General features: G+C 40.7%; 1 protein-coding gene across 7 annotated transcripts in view; it reads left to right on the forward strand.

Moving 5' to 3' along the window:
• Positions 1-26,393, forward strand: part of dlg5a (discs, large homolog 5a (Drosophila)) — a 235,166-nt gene that overhangs the window by 168,783 nt on the left and 39,990 nt on the right. For 4 of the 7 annotated variants that reach the window (XM_063070421.1, XM_063070424.1, XM_063070423.1 and 1 more), the window contains exons 18-24: positions 6,523-6,703; positions 11,783-11,927; positions 13,522-13,632; positions 14,920-15,050; positions 15,145-15,246; positions 19,129-19,285; positions 21,099-21,176. In XM_063070421.1, coding sequence (XP_062926491.1) covers positions 6,523-6,703; positions 11,783-11,927; positions 13,522-13,632; positions 14,920-15,050; positions 15,145-15,246; positions 19,129-19,285; positions 21,099-21,176 — 905 coding nt within the window. The remainder of the gene's footprint in view (positions 1-6,522; positions 6,704-11,782; positions 11,928-13,521; positions 13,633-14,919; positions 15,051-15,144; positions 15,247-19,128; positions 19,286-21,098; positions 21,177-26,393) is intronic. The other 3 variants (XM_063070425.1, XM_063070426.1, XM_063070427.1) reach the window with 1 other exon arrangement.

The raw sequence follows: 26,393 nt of genomic DNA on the forward strand, positions 1-26,393 counted from the left end.
CCCACAAACCCCTTAGTTCGGCACAGAGCCGAGCAGCGGGTTGAACTGGCAGTATACTGAGGTAGTACAAGAGAAACCAGGATACAAAAGATATTGGTAGGATAGCCACTGTTGTTCTGCTGTTTAAAAAGGCTCTAAATGGTAACCAGGAAACTGTAGACCAGTGAGTCTGACTCAGTTATGGGAAAGTTATTGGATGGTATTCTAAGGGACCAGATGTATAAGTATTTGGATAGACATGAACTGATTAAAGATAGTCAACATGGCGTCGTGAGTGGTAGGTCATGTCTAACCCCCAATCTTACAGAGCTTTTTGAGGAAGTTACCAGGAAAGTGGATGAAGACAAGGCAGCGTATGCTATCCACATGGACTTCAGTAGCATTTGACAAGGTCCCGCATGGGAGGCTGGCCAAGAAGGTTCAGTCGCTCGGTATTCAGGATAAGGTAGTAAATTGGATTAAACATTGGCTTTGTGGGAGAAGCCAGAGAGTGGTAGTGAATGGTTGCCTCTCTAACTGGAAACCTGTGACTAGTGGAGGGCCACAGGGATCAGTGCTGGGTCATTTGTTGTTTGTCATCTTTATCAATGATCTGAATGATAATGTGGTTAACTGGATCAGTAAATTTGCAAATAACACAAAGATTGGGGGTGTAGTGAACAGTGAGGGAGATTATCATGGCTTGCACAGGGATCTGCATCAGCTGGAAAAATGGGCTTAAAAATGGCAGGTAGAATTTAATGCAGACAAGTGCAAGGTTTTGCACTTCTGTAGGAACAACCACAGTAAACGTTAGGACACTAAAGAATGTGGTAGAACAAAGGGATCTGGGAACACAGGTACATAATTCATTGAAGGTGGTGTCACAGGTAGATAGAGTCGTAAAGAAAGCTTTTGGCACATTGACCTTCATACATCAATGTATTGCGTATAGGAGATGGGATGTTATGTTGAAGTTATATAAGATGTTGATGAGACCTAATTTGGAGCATTGTGTGCAGTTTGGTCACCTACAGGAATGATGCAAACAAGGTTGAAAGAGTGCAGGAAATATTTACAAGGATGTTGCTGGGTCTGGAGGACTTCAGTTATAAGGAAAGTTTGAGTAAGTTCGGACTGTATTCTTTAGAACGTAGAGAGGAGATTTGATAGAGGTATACAAAACTATGAGGGGTTTAGGTAGGATAAATGCAAGCAGGCTTTTTTCACTGAGGCTGAATGGGACCACAACCAGAGGCCATGGGTAAATGGTGAAAGTTGGGCAGTTTAAGGGGAACATGAGGGAACTTTACTCAGAGGGTTGTGAGAGCTTAGAACGAGCTGCCAGCACAAGTGGTGCACATGAACTGGATTTCAATGTTTGAGAGGTTTGGATAGGTACATGGATGGTAGCGGTATGGAGGACTATGGTCCCTCTGCAGTTTGATGGGAGTAGGCAGTTTAAATGGTTCAGCATGGACTAGATGGGCTGAAGGGCTTGTTTTTGTGCTGTACTTTTCTGTGACTCTGTCACAATATAAAATATGAAGCGTGAGAACATCATTGGGTAAACATAAGGTAGCCAACAGAGGTGGAACATTTAGGAGACAAAAATATGTATTTTTATATGTCTTAAAATATTTTATTACCAGGCCTGTTTTGAATTTTAGCAGATTTAAAATGAGTACACATAGATAAATGCCCATTTTTTTGATGAGGATGCAAATTAGTTTGTAATTTTACACTCTTGTGTTAAGATGCTGATGGTTTGCTTAGATCTATTTTACAGGTACATTTTATCAACATGTGATCATTATTTGGGATTGAATCAGACTATCCCAAATTTCAGCATGTTCATTTACAAGGTCACAGAATGTGAGGGGTTTCAGCCAACTCTTACAGTGGCATGCAAAAGTTTGGGCACCCCTGGTCAAAATTTCTGTTACTGTGAATAGTTAAGTGAGTAGAAGATGAACTGATCTCCAAAAGTCATAAAGTTGAAGATGAAACATTCTTTTCAACATTTTAAGCAAGATTAGTGTATTATTTTTGTTTTGTACAATTTTAGAGTGAAAGAAAGGAAAGGAGCACCATGCAAAAGTTTGGGCACCCCAAGAGATTTGAGCTCTCAGATAACTTTTACCAAGGCCTCAGACCTTAATTAGCTTGTTAGGGCTATGGCTTGTTCACAGTCATCGTTAGGAAAGGCCAGGTGATACAAATTTCAAAGCTTTATAAATACCCTGACTCCTCAAATCTTGTCCCAACAATCAACAGTCATGGGCTTCTCTAAGCAGCTGCCTAGCACTCTGAAAATTAAAATAAATGATGCCCATGAAGCAGGAGAAGGCTATAAGAAGATAGCAAAGCATTTTCAGGTAGCCATTTCCTTAGTTCGTAATGTAATTACGAAATGGCATTTAACAGGAACGGTGGAGGTCAAGTTGAGGTCTGGAAGACCAAGGAAACTTTCCTAAAGAACTGCTCATAGGATTGCTAGAAAGGCAAATCAAAACCCCTGTTTGACTGCAAAAGACCTTCAGGAAGATTTAGCAGACCCTGGAGTGGTGGTGCACTGTTCTATTGTGCGGCGACACCTGCACAAATATGATCTTCATTGAAGAGTCATCAGAAGAAAACCTTTCCTGCATCCTCACCACAAAATTCAGCGTCAGAAGTCTGCAAAGGAACATCTAAACAAGTCTGATGCATTTTGGATACAAGTCCTGTGGACTGATGAAGTTAAAATAGAACTTTTTGGCCGCAATGAGCAAAGGTACTCCCACTTGGAGTGTTGTGCTCAGTTCTGGTTGCCTCACCGCAGGAAGGATGTGGAAGCCATAGAAAGGGTGCAGAGGAGATTTACAAGGATGTTGCCTGGATTGGGGAGCATGCCCTATGAAAACAGGTTGAGTGAACTTGGCCTTTTCTCCTTGGAGCGACGGAGGATGAGAGGTGACCTGATAGAGGTGTATAAGATGATGAGAGGCATTGATCGTGTGGATAGTCAGAGGCTTTTTCCCCAGGGCTGAAATGGTTGCCACAAGAGGACACAGGTTTAAGGTGCTGCGGAGTAGGTATAGAGGAGATGTCGGGGTAAGTTTTTTTTCACTCGGAGAGTGGTGAGTGCCTCGAATGGGCTGCCGGCAGCTGTGGTGGAGGTGGATACGATAGGGTCTTTTAAGAGACTTTTGGATAGGTACATGGAGCTTAGAAAAATAGAGGGCTATGGGTAAGCCGAGTAATTTCTAAGGTAGGGACATGTTTGGCTCAACTTTGTGGGCCGAAGGGCCTGTATTGTGCTGTAGGTTTTCTATGTTTCTATGTATGTTTGGAGAAAAAAGGGTGCAGAATTTCATGAAAAGAACACCTCTCCAACTGTTAAGCATGGGGGTGGATTGATCATGCTTTGGGCTTGTGTTGCAGCCAGTGGCACGGGGAACATTTCACTGGTAGAGGGAAGAATGAATTCAATTAAATACCAGCAAATTCTGGAAGCAAACATCACACCATTTGTAAAAAAGCTGAAGATGAAAAGAGAATGGCTTCTACAACAGGATAATGATCCTAAACACACCTCAAAATCCACAATGGACTACCTCAAGAGGCGCAAGCTGAAGGTTTTGCCATGGCCCTCACAGTCCCCAGACCTAAACATCATCAAAAATCTGTGGATAGACCTGACAGAACTAGAAGCCTCTTGCAAGGAAGAATGGGCGAAAATCCCCCAAACAAGAATTGTAAGACTCTTAGCTGGCTACAGCAAGCGTTTACAAGGTGTGATGCTTGCCAAAGGGGGTGTTTCTAAGAACTGACCATGCAGGGTGCCCAAACTTTTGCTTCGGTCCCTTTTCTTTTTCTGTTATTTTGAAACTGTAAAAGATGGAAATAAAAAAATAATCTTGCTTAAAGTATTAAAGAAATGTGTCATCTTTAACTTTATGCCTTTTGGAAATCAGGTCACCTTTTACTCGCTAGCTATTCAGAAACAGGAATTTTGACCAGGGTGCCCAAACTTTTGCATGCCACTGTACAGTGGCTCCATAATTTCCCTGTACTGAATGGATTGCTAGACCATTTCATAGTGGAATTATGAATCAGCCACTTTGCAGTGGTTTGTAGCTACATGGAAGTACACCACCAGGAAAATGAATCAGTGGTGTTTGCAAAATCTGATAGCTTCATAGTCATCATTAAAAATTTTTTGTAATTCCAGATGTATTGCGATTTGACTTCTAATGCTCAGTTAAGTAGTATTGGTAGATTGGTTTATTATTGTCACATGTACTCAGGTACGGTGAAAACCTTGTTTTGCATGCTGTCCGTACGGGGCAGGCATTGTTTCACTATAATACTGCATTGAGCTAGTAGAAGGGACATCAACAACACAATGCAGAATAAAGTGGTACAGAAAAAGTGCAGTGCAAGTAGACGATAAGATGCAGAGTCATAACCAGGCAGATTGTGAGGTCAAGATTCCATCATAGCATACTACGGGACTGTCCAATAGTCTTCTAATAGTGGGATAGAAGCTGTCCTTGAACTTGATGGTGTGTGCTTTCAGGCTTTTGTATCATCTGCTTGATGGGAGGGAGAGAAGAGAGAATATTAGCCTCGCAAGCAATGATCCAGTAATTGTGCCACAACACTGCTGTGCCACATTTAGTTGACTGTGCCATCCATTGCAAGAAACCTTTAATGAGCCCAAAGTGAGACATTGCACATGATATATCCATAACGAATGAATGAATGGGCAAACTGGAGAATAGTAATTCAACACTTGTGGGCTGTCCAGCACAATCTGTGCTGATCTGATTTAATGCAAATGGTACATTTCACTGTATGTTTTGAAGTACGTGTGACAAATAAAGCTAATCTTTATCTTTATGTCTGAATGTACGGTTTCAATGCTAAAAGTTTATTTAATTAGGATAGAACTGGAGAAGCAATGGCAAGTAGCTTTATTATCAAAGTACATTTATGTCACCTACTACCTTGAGATACTTTTTCTTGCAGGTATTTACAGGGGAAAAAGAAATACAATAAAATTTTATGTAAAACTATGCGTAAACAAAGACTGACAAACAGATGTGCAAAAGAAGACAAACTATGCAAATAAAAATAATACTGAGTTGTAAACACTATGTGAAAGTGATCATAGAATTAGTTTAGCGTAGTGGTGAATTAAGTTATCCACACTGGTTCAGGAGCCTGATAGTTGTACATAGAACCTAGAAATTTACAGCACATTACAGGACCTTTGGCCCACAATGTTGTGCCAACCATGTAATCTACTCTAGAAAATTCCTAGAATTTCCCTAGTGCTCTACTTTTCTAAGCTCCATGTACCTATCTAAGAGGCTCTTAAAAGACCTTATTGTATCTGCTTCCACCACCATCGCTGGCAGTGCATTCCATGCACCCACCACTCTCTGTGTGAAAAACTTACTCCTGACATCCCCTTGGTACCTATTTCCAGGCACCTTAAAACTATTACCTCCTTGTGTTAGCCATTTCAGCCCTAGGAACAGCCTTTGGCTATCCAAACGATCAATGCCCCTCATCATCTTATACACCTCAGTAGTGCAGTGTACTAACTGTTTCTGAACTGTGTGGTGTAGGACCTAAGGCTTCTGTACATCTTGCCCAATGGTATTGGCGTGAAGAAGGCAAGGCCTAGATGGTATAGAGGTCTTTGATGAATGCTGTTTTCTTGTGGCAGTGCTCCATGTGCCTATGATGGACTGGAATGTGTTGGCCACTTCCTATAGCCTCTTGCATTTCTAGGCATTGGTGTTTCCATGCCAGGCTGTGATGCAACCAGTTAGGATACTCTCCACTGTGCATGTATAGGTGTTTGCCTGAGTTTTTGGTGACATGCCAAATTTACATAAACTTCTAAGAATGTAGAGGCCCTGTTGTGCCTTCTTTGTGATGACATTTGTATGCTGGTCCCAGGACGGATCCTCTAATGTATTTCAATTTACTGACACTCTCCACCATCTTTTGAGAACCATCAAGGACCTCCTCCATCTAAGTCAGGCTGTCTTCTTACAGTTGCCAATAGGCAGGAGGCACAAGAGCCTGAGGTCCCACACCACCAGGTTCAGGGCAAGTTATGACCCTTCAACCCTCAGGCTCCTGAACTGGCGCAGATAACTTCACTCACCTCAACACTGAACTGATTCCACAACCTATGAACTCACTTTCAAGGATTCTAAAACTCATGTTTAATTACTTATTACTTTATTTATTTAATATTATTTGTATTTGCACAGATTGTCTTGCACGTTGGTTGTTTGTCAGCCTTTGTAATTTTTCATTGATTCTGTTGTATTTCTTTGTTCTACTATGAGGGCCAGCAAGAAAATGAATCTCGGGGTAGTGAAAGGTGACATATCTGTACCTTGGTGATAAAATTACCTTGGACTTTGAATTAAAGGGTGTGGGAAGGCAAGTTCAGCAAATAATCTGGAAATGCTTTTATCTTTATATGAGTGACTGTTGACAACTGATGATTGAGGGTATTGTTTACATTCACAGGAAAATGTTGACCCTCAGTCACACTATGAGAGTCATGCACCTTGCTCCCCAGTCCCCAGGTACAATACAAGTGAAGAACGTTTGTCTTTGGAGCCACAGGAATGGCACCGTTACACACCAAAACGTTCACACAGGCAAAGTGGTGGCTATGCATCCACAACATATAATTGTTCAACATCAGGTTAGTTCACAAAAACTAAGTGTTGCGATATTTTATTAAGTAACATGATTTTGTCCCTTTGCAATTATTCCCTTTCAGCATTTTTAAAGCACTGACTTGATCCAGTTGTTTCTTGAAGCATTATTACAGAAATGTCTTAACTTTTTGGACAGAGGCAGGAATCAAGGAAGTTAAGTTGAACCAATGTGAAGGAACAGTGAGGCCTCAGCTGAAGTATTGACTGAGATTTTACAATTAGTGTCAGTTCCACATTCCCCTCTGACCAATGGAGAAATGCTGGTACTAACACAATGCTGATAGCCTGAGAATAGCTTGCTGCTCAACCCTGGACATTCATCCTTTCCTCCATGGTAAAGCAATTGTCAGAGCCTTCTAGAAAAGATTCCCCTTGTTTGTTTGGGAGGAAGGAGGTTGTGGGGCAGCACGGTAGCATAGTGGTTAGCACAGCACTTTGCAGTACAGGCAACCTGGGTTCAATTCACAGCACTGCCTGTAAGGAGTTTGTACATTCTCCCCATGACCACGTGGGTTTCCTCCCACAGTCCAAAGACATACCAATTGGTAGGTTAGTTGGTCATTGTAAATTGTTTTGTGATTAGTCTAGGGTTAAATTTGGGTATTGCTGGGTGACGTGGCTTGAAGTGCTGGCAGAGCCTGTTCCATGCTGTATCTCAATAAAATAAATAAATGCTAGCCTATCTGCAAAGATGTCAAATAAGATTCTTTAACAACTGTTTAAGACCTGTCCTTTGGCTTACAAAAACCATTAAGTGTTCAAACATTCAAAGAAAAACTCTAAGCAATTAGAAAACAAATTAAACTTGTTTAAACAAAGCAATCATATTGCTTTTAAAAAATTAAGAAAATTAAATAAACTTTACTTGGTCTTTTGCAGCAATTCTTCTCTACTCCAGATGATGAAGTAAGTTGTCTGACAGGCTCCCAGGCTCCTTGTAAAAGTGATGGGGAATTTCTGCAACTTTGTGCTCTTTCACAGGCACTCTTGGGGAGAATGACATCAGTGTGCAGTCAGAAATGCCAGAAAGTCTGAGACTTCTAAGGGCAAATCACAAGCTTGGTGACAATTATTGCTGACAATGCTTGCAGCAGGATCTGGACCAGCTGGAAAAATGGGCTGATTAATGCAGGCGAGTGTGAGGTGTGGCACGTTGGGAGGACAAACCAGTGTAGGGCACAGTGAATGGTTGGCCACTGAGGAGTGCTGTAGATCTTGGAATATAGACCCATTATTCCTTGAGAGTGGCATCATAGATAGGGTCATAAAAACAAGATTTTGGCACATTGGCCTTCCTAAGTCGAAGTATCGAGTGCAGGAGTTGGGATGTTATGTTGAAGTTGTTTAAGACATTTGTGAGGCCTGAGTTGGAGTATTGTGTACAGTTTTGAACAGGAAATAAGATTGAAGGAGTGCAGAGAAAATTTACAAGGATGTTGCCAGGACTTGAGGACTGAGTTGTAGGGAAAGGTCAAGTATGCTCGGACTTTATTCCCTAGAGCATAGGAGAATGAGGTGAGATTTGATAGAGCAGTACAAAATTATGAAGGGTATTGATAGGGTCAGTGTGAGCAGGCTTTTTTCACTGTGGTTGGCTGAGACTAGATCTAGAGGTCATGGGTTAAGGATGAAAAATGAAATGTTTAAGAGGAATGTAAGGGGAGCTTCTTCAGTCAAGATGGTGAGAGTGTGGAATAACCTGCCAGCTGAAGTGTGGATGTGGGTTTGATTTCACCACTTAGGAGAAATTTTGGTATGTGTATGGATGGGAGGGATATGGAAGGCCATGGTCCAGGTGAGGTCGATAGGACTAGTTAGATTAATAGTTCAGCATGGACTAGATGGGCTGAATGGCCTGTTTCTGTGCTGTGGTGTTCTATGATTCAATGAGTCTATGCAGTGAGTTAGTGTTGCTGAAGATAAAGGACATCTGATGTGAAGCCTAGAGATACCGTAATTGTTCTTCATAGAGAAGAGAAACTGATATTGAAAGAAGTCAAAGCCAACATAAAAGCCAAAGATAAGGGATTATAATAGAGCAAAAATTAGTGGGAAGTTGGAAGATTGGGAAGCTTTTAAAAACCAACTGAAGGCAACTAAAAAGTCATTAACAAGATAAAGATGGAATACAGAAATAAGCTAGCCAGTAATTTTAAAGAGGATACCAAAAGTTTCTTTAGATCAGGGGTCCCCAACCTTTTTTGCACCACGGACCGGTTTAATATTGTCAATATTCTTGCAGACCGGGCTTGGGGGGGGGACGGGGGGGCGGGGTTGTTCAAGTGGGGTTAAACTCACCTCAACATGTCTTTTACAGTTAGGGTTGCCAACTTTCTCACTCCCAAATAAGGGACAAAAGTAGCAGTCAAATCCCAGGACACTTTACCCCAGGAAAGACTACCATGACCATGAAGCCTTGCGCCGGCATCTGTGTGCGCGTGTACGTACGTGCCGATTTTTTTCCCCCACCAAATCGGTTTTGCCTTCATCTTCCCGACTATACTGTATATACATTATTTCTACTTTATATAGGCTGTGTGTTTATCATATCATTCCTGCTTTTACTATATGTTAGTGTTAATTATTTTTGGTTTTATGTGTTATTTGGTATGATTTGTTAGGTTATTTTCTGGGTCTGGGAACGCTCAAAAATTTTTCCCATATAAATTAATGGTAATGGCTTCTTCGCTTCACGCCATTTTGGCACGAAAGGTTTCATAGGAACGCTCTACCTTAGCGGGGGAAATATGGGACAAACCAATTTAGCCCAATATACGGGATGTCCCAGCAAATACAGGACAGTTGGCAACCCAATGTTCAAGTTCAACAGTGCGTGACAGGGAATGAGGAAAGGTGCAGCTGACTCATATTGTTTCTTCGCGGCCTGGTAGCACATGCTCTGGTGGTTGGGGACTGCTGCTTTAGATACATAAAATGTGAAAAAAGAGACGAGAGTGGATATTGTATCACAGGAAAACGATGCTGGAGAGGTAGTAATGGGGAACAACCAAATGGCAGACAAACTGAATAAGTATTTTGCATCAGTCTTCACTGTGGAAGACACTAGCGGTGTGGTGGAATTTCCAGGTGTCAGGAGTCATGAAGCATGTGAAGTTACCATAACTAGACAGAAGGTTCTTGAGAAACTCAAAGGTCTGAAGGTAGGTAAGTCACCTGGACCAGATGGTGTACACCCCAAGGTTCTAAAAGAGGTGGCTGAAGAGATTGTGGAGGCATAACCAATTTCCCCGAGGATCAATAAAGTATGACTATGACTAGTGACTACTAGTAATGATCTTTCAAGAATCACTAGATTCTGGAATGGTTCTGGAAGACTGGAAAATTGGAAATGTCACTCCAAGAAGGGAGAGAGGCAGAAGAAAGGACGTTATAGGGCAGTTACTGGTTGGGAAGGTGATGAGGTTGCAGGGTACTTGGAGATGCATGATAAAATCAGCTGTCAGCATGGTTTCCTCGAGGGAAAATCTTGCGTGACATATCTGTTGGAATTCTTTGAATAAATAACAAGCATAATTGACAAAGGTGAATCAGTTGATGTGTACTTGGATTTTCAGAAAGCCTTTGACAAGGTGCCACACATGAGGCTGCTTAACAAGCTACGAGCCCATGGTATTACAGGAAGGATTCTAGCATGGAATAATCAATAGGCAGGAGGCAAAGAATGGGAATAAAAGGGGCCTTTTCCGGTTGCCTGTCAGTGACTTGTGGTGTTCCACAGTGGTCTGTGTTGGGACCGGTTCTTTTTACATTGTATGTCAATGATTTGGATGATGGAATTGATGTCTTTGTTGCAAAGTTTGCAGATGATATGAAGATAGTTGGAGGGACAGGTAGTTTTGAGGAAGTAGGACAGATTGGGAGAATGGGCAAAGAAATAGAAGGGTTAATTATTTTTTAAATAGAAAGAAAATACAAAAAGCTAATGAGTGAAGGAACTTGGGAGTCCTTGTGCAGGATTTCCTAAAGGTTAATTTGCAGGTTGAGTCTGGTGAGGAAGGCAGATGCAGTGTTAGCATTCATTTCAAGAGGGCTAGAATATAAAAGTAAGGATGTAAAGTTGATACTTCATAGAGCACTGGTGAGGCCTCAATTGGAGTATTGTGAGCAGTTTTGGGCCCCGTATGTAAGAAAGGATGTTCAGAAACTGGAGAAGGTTCAAAGGAGGTTCACGAAAATGATTCCAGGATTGAATGGCTTGTCATGAGGAGAGTTTGATGGCTCTGGGCCTGAATTCACTGGAATTCAGAAGAATGAGGGGTGAGCTAATTGAAACCTATTGAATGGTGAAAGGCCTAGATAGAGTGGATGTGGAGAGGATGTTTCCTGTGGTGGGAGAGTCTTTAAGTCCAGAGGACACAGCCTTAGAATAGAGGAATGTCCTTTTAGAACAGAGATGAGTAATTTCTTTAGCCAGAGAGTGGCAAATCTCTGGAATTTATCGTCACAGGCAGCTGTGGAGCCCAAGTTTTTATGTATTTTTAAGGCAGAGGTTGATAGATTCTTGGTTGGTCAGAGTGTGATGGGATATGGGGAGAAGGTAGGAGGTTGGGGCTGAGAGAAAGACTGGATCAGCCATAATGAAATGACAGAGCAGACTCCATTGGCCAAGTGGCCTAATTCTGCTCCTTTATCTTATGGTCTTATGGAACTGTTTAAAATTATGATGGGTTTTAATAATTAGTTGCTTCTACTGTGGATGGTTATTATTAAGTTTTCTCTACATTATTAGTAATACTTATAAGCGAATAGCTACTGTATGGAGAGAGAAAATCTTCAACCTGAAACCATAACTCTTATTTTTCTCTGCAAAAGATTCTTTCCCTAAATATTACCTGTATTTTCTGCTTTGGTTGACTGGATTTTGCTCTCCTATTTTCAGTGCCTTGGGTACAGGAATTATATTTAACAAATAACAGGTGAACAAGCTGGTGTTTTTTTTCTGATCTTCATTCTCTTTCTCCTATACATTTTATTGAAGAACATCTAAATGAAGGTGTTTAGTTGTTGAGATCATTTAAATTATTCTTCTATCTTAAATCCAGGCAGTGCACAGAGAAGCTTTACACCCTGTCCGGCGGTGACAGCAGTTCTGCGAAATCCAAATGTTCCGTTCTTCACTGTCCGCAGCCGCATGGTCCACAGTGCCAACTATCCCTCCATGGCTAGTCAGATGTGCTATCCACATAGGTATTACTCAACCAACAAACTTGGTTAGCAGTCTACATTATCTTCTGCAGAGCCTCATAGTGGTCTTCAACTGTTCATAAATATACAGATGAATAAAATTTTTCCATAATTTACTTGGAGCACCTACTGTGCATTTGTGTGTCTCACGAGAACTGTTACCGGGCCCGTGCATGTGGCAATGTTAAACCATTTGTGTATTATTGTTGTTTACAATATATATTAATGACTTAGATGAGGGAATTAAATGCAGCATCTCCAAGTCTGCGGATGACACGAAGCAGTGTTAGCTGTGAGGAGGATGCTAAGAGGATGCAGGGTGACTTGGATAGGTTGGGTGAGTGGGCAAATTCATGACAGATGCAATTTAATGTGGATAAATATGAGGTTATCCACTTTGGTGGCAAAAACAGGAAAACAGATTATTATCTGAATGGTGGCCAATTAGGAAAAGGGGAGGTGCAAGGAGACCTGGGTGTCATTATACACCAGTCATTCAAAGTGGGCATGCAGGTACAACAGGCGGTGAAGAAGGCGAATGGTATGCTGGCATTCATAGCAAGAGGATTTGAGTACAGGAGCAGGGAGGTACTACTGCAGTTGTACAAGGCCTTGGTGAGACCACACCTGGAGTATTGTGTGCAGTTTTGGTCCCCTGATCTGAGGAGAGACATCCTTTCCATAGAGGGAGTACAAAGAAGGTTCACCAGATTGATTCCTGGGATGGCAGGACTTTCATATGATGAAAGACTGGATCGACTAAGCTTATACTTGTTGGAATTTAGAAGATTGAGGGGGGATCTGATTGAAACATATAAAATCCTAAAGGGATTGGACAGGCTAGATGCAGGAAGATTGTTCCCGATGTTGGGGAAGTCCAGAACGAGGGGTCACAGCCGAGATGAGGAAAAACTTCTTCACACAGAGAGTGGTGAATCTGTGGAATTCTCTGCCACAGGAAACAGTTGAGGCCAGTTCATTGGCTATATTTAAGAGGGAGTTAGATATGGCCCTTGTGGCTAAAGGGATCAGGGGGTATGGGGGCAAGGCTGGTACAGGGTTCTGAGTTGGATGATCAGCCATGATCATACTGAATGGCGGTGCAGGCTCGATGGACCGAATGGCCTACTCCTGCACCTATTTTCTATGTTTCTATTCAAGTTTGATTTGATATAATTGTCTGGAAAGATATGTTAATCTTAGTCACGCAACAGAATCTGCAGTTGCTGGAAATCTTGAGCAACACACACAAAATGCTGGAGGAACTCAACAAATTAGCACCTATGAAAGGGTATAAGTAGTCGACATTTCAGGCTGAGACCCTTCATCAGGACTGGAAATGAAGGGGGAAGAAGCCAGAATAAGAAGGTGTGGGGAAGAGAAGGAGTATAAAGCAGGCTACAAATAATAATTATGCTCTGAGCATGTTAAGAAGTTTTAATGTGCAAAATTTTTTGAACATTTGCAATATTGAAAATTTCAATATCAAAATTTAGCTTTCTGTCTTTGAAATGAAGGACCTGATTTCAGTATTGTTCATTAGGTCAGGAAACATCCTTCACTTGTTTAAGTTTTGTCTTTTTCCTGTTTAAAACAGCACACGGAACCATTCACCAACCGAGAGTTTTAATGGTTCTCCAAGGGCCCGGCACAGACCTCAGAGTGCAATTTGCTTTCCAGAATCCATGCTTACCTTTGAGGGGTTTAGGTGAGATTATATTCTATAAATATTATTTTTATAAAAACTTGCATCCTAAATTAAAAATTTAAAACACAAGATGTATATAATGGACAAAAGAGGTTCTGCAGATGTTGGAAATTCAGAACAACACACACAAGATGCTGGAGGAACTCAGCAGGTCAGGTAGCATCTATGGAGATGAATAAGCAGACAACATTTCAGGCCGGGACCTGGTGAAATGTCTCAGCCCCAAATGTTGACTCTTTATCCATTTTCGTAAATGCTGCCTGACCGGTTCAGTACCTCCATTATTTGCTCCGTATATTATGGAGCTGTTTAAACCGATACTGTAGTAACCGAACACTGAATGTGATGCTCCTATTATGTAGGGTGTTTTATGATTCTGTAGTGACAATTAACCAATTAGTTATCTTTAAATTATATTTTGCATTTTATTTCTTTGAACAAAGAATATATAGAGATGCCAGAGCCCAAAAGTGGGTTTTGAAGAGACAGATTTAAAAGGAAAGTGGGACAGTACTTGAAGGGGAGGCAGTTATTTGCAGAATGCATTAGGATGGAGGCCAAAAAGAAAGGTTACCTGGTCAGTAATATATTGAAAATGGTTTCAAGGGTCTTTTTATGAGTGTGATATTCTTGTCAGTGAAACGGTTGAAAAGTGAGGAAATAAGATCTATGAAAGAAAAGCAATTTTTGAAAGAATATAACTAGGCCCCATAGTTGCATAGGATTGTATATTATGTATTTCCTGTTAGCAAATATTGCTTAATACTACTGATCTTATACAAAGCTAAGTGCTGATATTTCTATTTCCCAACCACCTTCCTATTTTAATCAATATACAATATTTTGCAAAGGTCTAGTTATATGTATATACCTAAGAATTTTGCACAGTACTGTACAGTGAAATGCATGATTTGCGTCAACGACCAACACAGTTTGATTAAGTACTGGAAGTAGCCCTCAAGTGTTGCCGTGCTTCTAAGCCAACATAGCATGCCCACAACTTGCCCATAACCTGTACATCTTTGGAGTGGTCATGGAGGAAAAGCACAAACTCTGTACAATCAGAGGTGGGAATTGAACCACAATCTTACATCTGGCGCAGTAAAGCAATACGCTATCATGCCGTCCTGGAAACGGAGTGGAGGTCGAATAATAGGTGCTTTTATTCCAATATTAAATATAGGGCTAAATTGATTAAATGTTCATTACAATACAGTTCAATTTTAATGTACTATTTTAATTGATATATAAAAAATTAAGTGTGATGGGCTGGAATATTTTGCTTAGTCCACAGCATCATGCACATCACAGCCTGGATCTGACTGGCCCAGACCACAAACATTCGAGTGATTTGTCCAAGTCCTCTAGAAACACAACAACGCATGGAACACAATCTCTGCCAGCCAGTGCACGTATTGGTAATTCTTCACACACTCTTTTGATCTTAGTTTTGATATGTCTGGTTCATTTACAGAAGAGTTGATCACCGAATGTTTTGACTTTTTTTTTCAGCTGGATCATCAAGCAGCTTGGCTTTTGCTCCCAGTAAAAGTGGACGAATTCGAATCCCTTCAAACACAAGGTATCCTCGATTGACAACAGGCTCAGACAGAGGTAATCTTTTGTAATACTCCATTAAGGTTTACAAGTTATCTGTTTGTTGTTTTTCCTTAAATCCCAGGGTATAGAAAAGAGCCAAAGGTGTAAATGTAAGGTGCAAACATCTTGGGTATGAAGCATCATTAGCTGAGGAATTTATAGTAGAAAATTATGGCAGTGATGTGCTTTGAATTTATTGGCAAGCTTACTATTTTACTTACATTCTGGTTGTACACTCAGTGGCTACTTTATTAGATACCTGCTATACTTAATAGGGTGGCCACTGAGTGTATGTTCATGGTCTGCTGCAGTAGTCCATCCACTTCAAGGTTTGTGTTGTGCACTCAGAGAGGCTGTTCTGCTCACCACTGTTGTAATGCCTAGTTATTCGAGTTACTGTCACCTTGAACCCCTCTCCCTATCTTCTTACTCTGACTTCTCATCTTTTTTTCTAACCCTGATGAAAGGTCTTGACCCAAAATGTCAACTGTTTACTTTTTTCCCATAGATGCCGCCTGGCCTGCTGAGTTCCTCCAGCATTTTGTGTGTGTATCTTTGAGAATATGTTTTGTTTACTCATTTGGAAACTGGCGTGATTTGGGTCATAGGTGTCATAACCTGAGCCAATGTTCTGGCCACTCCCTTCAGAGATGAATTAATTAGTCATTCTGATAGCAGTGTTGCACTTACAATTTTAGTAAGTAAATATGGAATTCATTTTCATTCAAATAATTTCATTTTAACTCTGCAAGCTCTAAATGTTTGGAAATGCCAGTTTGAAAAATGATCAGAGTAATTTTGTCAGTATTTTATTATCACTTTACAGTATTTACTTTTTTAATTTAGTGATAGCGTATGACAACAGGCTCTTTGGGGCCCAACAAGCCCATGCTACCCACTTATACCCATGTGACCAATTAACCTACGACCCTATTAGCCTTTGGTCTGAGGGAGGGAACTGGAGCACCCAAAGGAAGCTCATGCAACTATGGGAAGAAAGTACAAACTCCTTACAGACAACTGGGGAATTGGTGCTGTAATAGCATTATGCTAAGCAATACACTACCATTGCACCCAAATTGATTTCCTATTTAATGCATAATAGCACTTGCTCTTTCTTTTGTGTATAATGTTATGTTGCTATGACAACTGTTTGGCTGTTGGTTAGCCTCCCTGAAACTTTGCCCTATTGGCTCAATAATGAGCTGACCATTTAAATTGTACAACACAACCAGTCTCACCTTGAGAAAGATAAAAGCTCTTTATGACAAAAGTCTTGCTCACAATTATGTGGATTTTGTACTGCTGAGGTGTATTTGGCCTGCCAAACAATTTGTAAAGCTGGAAAACCAAGATACTGGAGAAAAGAAACACAAAATACTGGAAAACTCATCGTGTTAAGGAACACTCATGTTAGGGAATCGGTTGGTGTTTTGGAATGATGACCTTTCCTCCGATAAAAGTTGGAAATTATGCATATTTTACGTTGCAGATAAGAGGGAAGGAAGCAGAAGAAGAAATTAATGATTTGTGATAGGATGGGACCAACAGAGACTGAATGACAAGCAATTGTGCTGTTTGAAAGAGAATGGTGAAAGCTTATTAATCACACTGCCAAGAGCAGATGAATGATAACAGGAAAAGTGGTAGAGGGGAAACACATTGCTGGAATTATCAGAGGTTGGTGAGAGTATAGAACAAGCTGCCAATGAAGGTGGTGAATGTGAATTTGATTTCAACAATCTTAAGAGAAGTTTGGATAAGTACATGGATGGGAGGGGTATGGTGGTCTATGGTCCAGGTGCAGATCGATGGGACTAGGCAGAATAATAAGGGTGTACCACACTGAGGATGATCTGTTGAATGTAGAAGCTATTCGTATGGAATGAAAGAACAAGAGGAATACCAAGATAACAGAAATGCAAGGTATGAAACAGTTGTCATTAAAATTCTGTCCCCCTCGGGGGGAATGAAAACCACTGTTACAGAGAAGTCTCAATATTTATAGATCTAATACCTAATGGCCATTCAGTTGTATTTATGTCTAAGGTTTACTTATTGTATTCTTGTATAGCATGTAATATAATATTGGCAGGTACAAAATTTGACTTTATAATACCTGACTTTCTAAACAGGAATATGCATAGATTGATTTTCAGTTTGTTCATGTACTCCTTAAACAGTGTGTGTAGTGAAAGTCCACCAGATTTATTCAGCATCAGATTTTTGAACAGTTCATGATTACTACCTCAGTATTCCTTTTATTTGTGTTTTATAGATTTTTGTCTTTGCCCTGTAGGGCTGCCACAAAAAACAAATTTCACGTCCTGTGTCACAGATTCTGATTAAGTGCGATTTCAATTTGATGTCAGTGTGGCCATTTTGGAGTTCAATGTTCGCTAATGACTATAAACCTTGCATAGCTGAAGGACCTTTCTCTACACATACAATTTAAAGGGATCATCAACCTCAAGTTCAAGTTCAAATTTAATTGCCATTCAACCATTCATGAATACCTGTGAATGCAGCCCAGCGAAACAGTGTTTCTCCAGGGCCAAGATGCAAAACACAGCACCAACACTCATACACAGCACAAGCTACATATAGCACATATAAGATAGCAATAAACATACAGTCACACAAAAAATAAAATATAGCTCGACTCCCAAGGTAACATGTCCCATAGATTGAAGGAACATGAAAGTTGTCATCAAGAACAAGCCCTCAGTAGTCCGCAGACGAACGCACACATGTATTCACACAGTCCAGCTTGTCTTTCACTGAGCAAACACTGGTGGGCAGTACTGACAGGAGGTGTCCGCCCCCAGTCCAGCATGGACACCTCCTGGTGGTGCAACAGGCAGTATCATGCCATGAGACCCCCTTCTCACTACAACCGAAGCCATGCAGCTCTCCTGCTGTCGGTCTCATCAATAAACCAGTGAACAGGACTCGCAGTATTCTTTGATATCAATGTCCAATAGCGTCTTGCGATCACAAGAAAATGTCCAAGATTTCAGTCACTGATAGACTGCGCACTGACTTGATGCCTTTTTGTAGCAGGCACCAACATGGTCTGCACCAAGTCCAGCTCCTCTGTTAACGAGCAGCTCACTGACAGGGTAGACCTGCAGTACTTGAAGTTTTTAATGTCCAGATGTGTCATGCAATCATTAAAAAGGCAGAAACATCTTTGGTTAGCCCCGAAGAGACCACTGTGATTAAGCACGCTGCCAGCTTACTGAAAGATTAAGTGTTTGCAGGTTGCAGATGAGGCTATGTTTGCAATTCGCTTTTTCTGTCATCAGATAACTGTTTTATGCTTTTGTGATTACGAAGTCTGTGAAGTAAACTGTGGCAGATGCTAATGGGCTTTCTCTTTACGTAAAGGCATTTGCACAAGTTATTTGGGTGCAATGGTTGTTTCTTCTTTTCTCCTTGAAATACTGTGTGACTTGGGGAATGAGCAGAGAGCATGCAAAGTAGGGCCATCTCAAAGAATAGAAAGGAAGAAAGAGGGAGCAAACCCTCAGCAGGAGACTGTATTCATCATAACAATTCTATCGGAACCTCAGTGAGGAGACCACAATTCATGAAGACTGGTAGCAGACTTAAACAATTTCTGTTGTGTGGGCTATAAGATTTGTGATAATTTGTTGTGTGCTGCCTTGAGCAGTGGCAGTCTGGACTAACTGACTGAGCAAAGGCAAAGGAACTGATATAAGTTTTCAAATGTTCAACAGAATGGAAATGTTGAAGGCACTGAGCAAATATGCTCATACTTTTTAAAATGAGTTAGTACTTGGGAGGTGTTTCAGATTAAGTTGAAAATTACTCAAAGGAAATACTGCAGGTTTTCTGAATTGCCATTTTTCATATTGATATGTTTGCAATCAGGTTCCGAGCGAAGCAGCCCCAGTCTGATTACGCCCCCGCAATCACCAGTGAATCTAGAGACATCTTCATTTGGCAGCAGCCAATCACAGAGTTCAATTTCTTCTCTAACTAAGATCTCCATCAGTCCTGTGTTAACAGGAGAATACAGGAAAGACAGGTATGAGCAGAATGTCACAGCTGTTTATGGTTTTTAGTTGTATGATTGTTTGTAATAGCCTATGATAGTCAGTGCTCACTGAGATACTCGAGTACTGACACAAGGCTGTGCATAAGTAGAGATTAGTGCCTAGCTTTAGATAATACTTCATTAAAAAAGGGTTTTTATTAGTATTTTGTGTATTCAACAATTGAGGGAACTTAGATATAGCAATCTAGTCCTAAAATATTTTTAATACTTGAGTTAAACAGTATTTTACATTATATGTTTAAATATTTTACCAGCAAACCTGCCATGATGTTTATTGGAAGAACAGACTTCAGAACCATTTCCCTTAAAAAAAAATGTCAGTCAAAATTAGATGGCTTTCAGTAATGTGTTTGGCCAATAGCTGACAAAATAACACTACTCAGAAATAACAAGACGTGTTTGAAAAGCACAAAATATACTTCTCTGAATTGTGGTGAATATCTTTTGTGTATTTTCATACTGAATTTATCCAAGCTGTAGGAAGTTACTACTTTTAAATGTATAAATTTGAACCAAATATACTGATAAGCAAGTGGAGTTATAAAGTCAAAAAAGTATCCTGATGTAAACACATTTATTATTTTCCTTTGAATAATTTGCATAATTTTGTCTGTTAGCGAAAATCTGCTTTAAATTGTATAATTTAAACTAAATTGCAATTAGGTTAATGTGTTTTCAGAATCTTTCACACACTTAGCTGAATCAGTGTGTTTTCAGCCAATCACTGTGGCAGTGAAGAGAACAAAAATGGTCTGTCCCTTTGATTGTAAGAGCGATAGTCATAAGAAAAGAAACGGGCTCTTGGCCCACATTTCCCCACATTAGGACCATATTCTTCTCTGCTTTGCCTATTTAAGTATTTGTCTAAATACTTATTTAACGTAATGTTTATATCATCTCCTCCAGCAGCAAGCTGTAGATATAAACCACTCAATGTAAAACAAAACTTTCTCCTCAGTTCCCCTTCAAAACTCATTGCTCTCACCTTAAACCTGTGCCGTCTTGTTTCGATATCCTTACTATAGGGAAAAGGTTTTGACTATCTCCCCTGTCTCTGCCTCTCTTAAGCCTCCATCACTCCAGGGAAAGCAAGTTATATGTGACATTGCTGTGAAGGCATGTCCTTTGCCTTTTGAGCATAACTTCATGGTTTAATATGAAAATAAATTATCTCAGCTAACAAAATACCTGAAACTTTGTTAATATTGCTCAATTGTAGATCCATAAGTGTGATCTTTAAAAAGTATTTGTGGAATGGACATAGAATGCACATAATTGTAATATGTCAATAACTCAGATAGTCCAAAGTTTTAACTGACTCTGCTTTAAATCAGGAGTTTCCAACCTTTTTATGTCATGGACTCCTACCATTAACTGAGGGGTCTGTGGATCCCAGGTTGGGAATCTCTGCTAAATGAAACCAGACTAGTTATAAACATTATGTTACAATTATTTTTTATTGTTTTGGTTGAACTTTTTTTTGTATGAATACCTCAGTTCTATAGTAACGTTGTCAATGTAACTTGTGAAGTTGTAAACTTGTAAAGTGGAATTATTGGAGATTGCCATTTCACTTTGAGTTAATTTTATGACCCAAAACAAAATCGGATAACAACAGGTCTCAAATCTTAACTTCACAATTATGTGACTTATTGAAAAACTTTTTATTTATGAAATCTTGGACTTTTATCACTGTTTTGTACTTTTCTTAAAGCAGGACATTTTCAAACTTCTTGGTAATTTTCTCTTCGACTATCTTTCTTTTAATTCTGACCTTTTTTAGATACCTTTTCCGTAATAGGTCCTTTCTGAGAATTCCTCTCACTCCTAGACCTCGATTTTCATCACTACGAAGTCTGAGGTTGGCCTGTTACAAATTAGCTTGCTTTCTGCTTTCCTGTGTGTAATTCTCCCTTTCCCTTCTGATGTGTCATTTCCCATTTGTTAATTATTTTACTTTTTATCTGGCAGCTCTTGCATGGCAGCTTTAATCCCTTAAAGGTTGATAATTATTTGAAACATCCTGGTCTGCCTGACAGCAGCTAATTAATAACTTCCATGACGGAAAAATAAATAGAAGTAATAAGAGGTATATTATGTCAAGTGGTCCAATGACAGTTGACATAATGTGACTTATTCATTACTTTTATTTATTTCATCAAAAGTCTAAATATTTCACTACTAGTTGTCGAAAGGATTGTTTGTCCTGTAGTTCACACAGTGAACAGCAATATATTATGCAGAAGAGCAAATTAGTGAAGACCAACAGAACATCTCAGTGTATACTACTTATAGAAACATAGAGAACCTACAGCACAATACAGGCCCTTTGGCCACAAAGTTGTGCCGAACATGTCCCTACCTTAGAAATTACTAGGCTTACCCATCGCCCTCTATTTTTCTAAGCTCCATGTACCTATCTAAAAGTCTCTTTAAAAAACCCTATCATATCCGCCTCCGCCATTGTTGCCGGCCGGCAGCCCATTCTACACACTTACCACTCTCTGAGTGAAAAACTTACCCCTGACATCTCCTCTGTACCTACTCCCCAGCACCTCAAACCTGTGTCCTCTTGTGGCAACCATTTCAGCCCGGGGAAAAAGCCTCTGACTATCTACACGATCAATGCCTCTCATCATCTTATACATCTCTATCGGGTCACCCTTCATCCTCTGTCACTGCAAGGAGAAAAGGCTGAGTTCACTCAACCTGTTTTCATACAGCATGCTCCCCAATCCAGGCAACAGCCTTGTAAATCTCCTCTGCACCCTTTCTACGGCTTCCACATCCTTCCTGTAGTGAGGGGACCAGAACTGAGCACAGTACACAAGTGGGGTCTGACCAGGGTCCTGTATAGCTGCAACATTACCTCTCGGCTCCTAAATTCAATTCCACAATTAATAAAGGCCAATAAATGCCTTCTTAACCACAGAGTCAACCTGCGCAGCTGATTTGAGTGTCCTATGGAGTCGGACCCCAAGATCCCTCTGATCCTCCACACTGCCAAGAGCCTTACCATTAATACTACATTCTGCCATCATATTTGACGTACCAAAATGAACCACTTCACGCTTATCTGGGTTGAACTCTATCTGCCACTTCTCAGCCCAGTTTTGCATCCTATCAATGTCCCGCTGTAACCTCTGACAGCCCTTCACACTATACACAACACCTCCAACCTTTGTGTCATCAGCAAACTTACTAACCCATCCCCCCACTTCCTCATCCAGGTCATTTATAAAAATCTCGAAGAGTAAGGGTCCGAGAACAGATCCCTGGGGCACACCACTGGTCACTGACCTCCATGCAGAATATGACCCGTCTGCAACCACTATAACAAAACCATATAACAATTATAGCATGGAAACAGGCCATCTTGGCCCTTCTAGTCCGTGCCGAACTCCTACTCTCACCTAGTCCCACCGACCTGTAATCGGTCCATAACCCTCCATTCCCTTCCTGTCCATATATCTATCCAATTTAACTTTAAACGTCAACATCGAACCTGCCTCAACCACTCCTGCTGGAAGCTCGTTCCACACAGCTACGACTCTCTGAGTAAAAAAGTTCCCCTCATGTTACCCCTAAACTTTTGCCCTTGAACTCTCAACTCATGTCCTCTTGTTTGAATCTCCCCCACTCTCAATGGAAAAAGCATAATTTTAAACATCTCTATCAAGTCCCCTCTCAACCTTCTACGCTCCAAAGAATAAAGACCTAACTTGTTCAACCGTTCCCTGTAACTTAGGAGATGAAACCCAGCCAACATTTTAGTAAACCTCCTCCGTACTCTTTCAATTTTATTGACATCTTTCCTATAATTCGATGACCAGAACTGCACACAATACTCCAAATTTGGCCTTACCAATGCCTTATACAATTTCAACATTACATCCCAACCCCTGTACTCAATGCTCTGATCAATAAAGGCCAGCATACCAAAAGCTTTCTTCACCACCCTATCCACATGAGATTCCACCTTCAAGGAACTATGCACCATTATTCCTAGATCCCTCTGTTCTACAGCATTCTTCAATACCCTACCATTTACCATGTATGTCCTATTTTGATTAGTCCTACCAAAATGTAGCACCTCACATTTTTCAGCATTAAACTCCATCTGCCGTCTTTCAGCCCACTCTTCTAACTGGCCTAAATCTCTCTGCAAGCTTTGAAAACCTACTTCATTATCCACAATGCCACCTATCTCAGTATCATCTGCATACTTACTAATCCAATTTACCATCCCATCATCCAGATCATTAATATATATGACAAATAACATTGGACCCAGTACAGATCCCTGAGGCACACCGCTACACACCATCCTCCGATCTGACACACAGTTATCCACCACTACTCTCTGGTGTCTCCCAACCAGCCACTGCTGAATCCACTTTACTACTTTGATATTAATGCCTAACGATTGAACCTTCCTAACTAACCTTCCATGTGGAATCTTGTCAAAGGCCTTACTGAAGTCCATATAGACAACATCCACCACTCTTTGCCTTCTGGGGGCAAGCCAGTTCTGGATCCACAAAGCAATGTCCCCTTGGATCCCATGCCACCTCACTTTCTCAATAAGCCTTGTATGGGGTACCTTATCAAATGCCTTGCTGAAATCCATATACACTACATTTACTGCTCTTCCTTCATCAGTGTGTTTAGTCACACCCTCAAAAAATTCAATCAGGCTCGTTAGGCATGACCTGCCCTTGACAAAGCTATGCTAACTATTCCTAATCATATTATACTTCTCCAAATATTCATAAATCCTGGCTCTCAGGATCTTCTCCATCAACTTAACAGCCACTAAAGTAAGACTCACTGGTCTATAATTTCCGGGGCTATCTCTACTCCCTTTCTTGAATAAAGGAACAACATCTGCAACCCTCCAATCCTCTGGAACCTCTCCCGTCCCCATTGATGATTCAAAGATCATCGCCAGAGGCTCAGCAATCTCCTCCCTCGCCTCTCACAGTAGCCTGGGGTACACCTCATCCGGTCCTGGCCACTTATCCAACTTGATGCTTTCCAAAAGCTCCAGCACATCCTCTCTTTTAACATCTACATGCTCAAGCTTTTCAGTCTTCTGCAAGTCAGCACTACAATCACCAAGATCCTTTTCCATAGTGAATACTGAAGTAAAGCATTCACTAAGTACTTCTGTTGCCTCCTCTGGTTCCATACATACTTTCCCACTGTCACACTTGATTGGTCCTATTCTTTCACGTCTTATCCTCTTGTTCTTTACATACTTGTAGAATGCCTTGGGGTTTTCCTTAATCTTGCCCGCCAAGGCCTTCTCATGGCCCCTTCTGGCTCTCCTAATTTCCTTTTTAAGCTTTTCCTATTAACCTTATAATCTTCTAGATCTCTAAAATTACCTAGCTCTTTGAACCTTTTGTAAGCTTTTCTTTTCTTCTTGTCTAGATTTATTACAGCCTTTGTACACCACAGTTCCTGTACCCCACCATAACTTCCCTGTATCATTGGAACGTACCTATGCAGAACTCCACACAAATATCCCCTGAATATTTGCCACATTTCTTCCGTACTTTTCCCTGAGAACATCTGTTTCCAATTTCTTGCCTGATAGCCTCATAATTCCCCTTACTCCAATTAAACGTTTTTCTAACTTGTCTGTTCTTATTTCTCTCCAATGCTATTGTAAAGGAGATAGAATTATGATCACTATCTCCAAAATGCTCTCCCACTGAGAGATCTGACACCTGACTAGGTTATTTTCCCAATACCAAATCAAGTACAGTCTCTCCTCTTGTAGGCTTATCTACATATTGTGTCAGGAAACCTTCCTGAACACACCTAACAAACTCCACCCCATCTAAACCCTTGCTTGCTCTAGGGAGATGCCAATCGATATTTGGGAAATTGAAATCTCCCATCACGACAACTCTTATTATTACACCTTTCCAGGATCTGTTTCCCTATCTGCTCCTCGATATCCCTGTTACTATTGGGCGGCCTATAAAAAACGCCCAGTAAGATTGTTGACCCCTTCCTGTTCCTAACCTCCACCCACAGAGACTCCGTAGACAATCCCTCCATGACGTCCACCTTTTCTGCAGCTGTGACACTATCTCTGATCAGCAGTGCCACGCTCCCACCTGTTTTGCCTCTCTCCCTGTCCTTTCTGAAACATGTAAAACCCGGCATTTGAAGTAACCATTCGTGTCCCTGAGCCATTCAAGTCTCTGTAATGGCCACCACAGTAACCATTCCTGTCCCTGAGCCATCCAAATCTCTGTAATGGCCACCACAAATACTAACGTTTGGAAAACTCATCAGGATAGGAGTGTGTGAGATTGCTATTACAGGAGGCTATTAACATGTTTATGGAAAAAGCAATCCAATTGAAGAGTGATAAGAACAGTAGCAATGAAGGAGTTAAGACATAAAAGCAGAATTAGGCCATTCGGCCCACTACATCTGCTCCACCATTCCATCACAGCAGATTTATTTTCCCTTCTCAATCCTATTCTCCTGCCTTCTCTCATAAACTTTGATGTTCTTCCTGATTAAGAACTTAACAACTTCTACTTTAAATATACTCAGTGACTTGGCCTCCACCCTCTGGCTAAAGAAATTCTTCCTCATCTCTGTTCTAAAGGGACACCGTTCTATTCTGAGGCTCTACCCTCAGATCCTAGACTCTCACACTAGTGGAAACATCCTCTCCATGCCCTCTACATTTTGTCCTAAACTTCTTTTCCTAATTTTGGAGCACTTCAGTATCAGCATTGATAGTTGGCATCATATCAGGTAGCTCAGATACTGATCACCAGAAAGAAATTTGAGAAGACAATATTAGTGCAAAGGCAATTGGCCATAGGATGCTTGCAGTGCTCAGCCAGTTAGGCAGAAGGCAGAGAGGAAGCGCCCTTGTGTCACTGCACAATGTTTAAAATTAACTACAGGATTGGATAATTGAGAGATTTATTGGGCAGTGTACTACTTACAGCAACTCAATTTGAACAACTGTTGTAAAGTTTGTCCAAGGAGTGCAGTTGTGCAATGTTAAATTTTTTTTCTGCTGGAAAAGACATTATTTTAT

Source organism: Mobula hypostoma, chromosome 18 (genome assembly GCF_963921235.1).
Source record: "Mobula hypostoma chromosome 18, sMobHyp1.1, whole genome shotgun sequence".
In the NCBI taxonomy this organism is placed as follows: Eukaryota; Metazoa; Chordata; class Chondrichthyes; order Myliobatiformes; family Myliobatidae; genus Mobula; species Mobula hypostoma.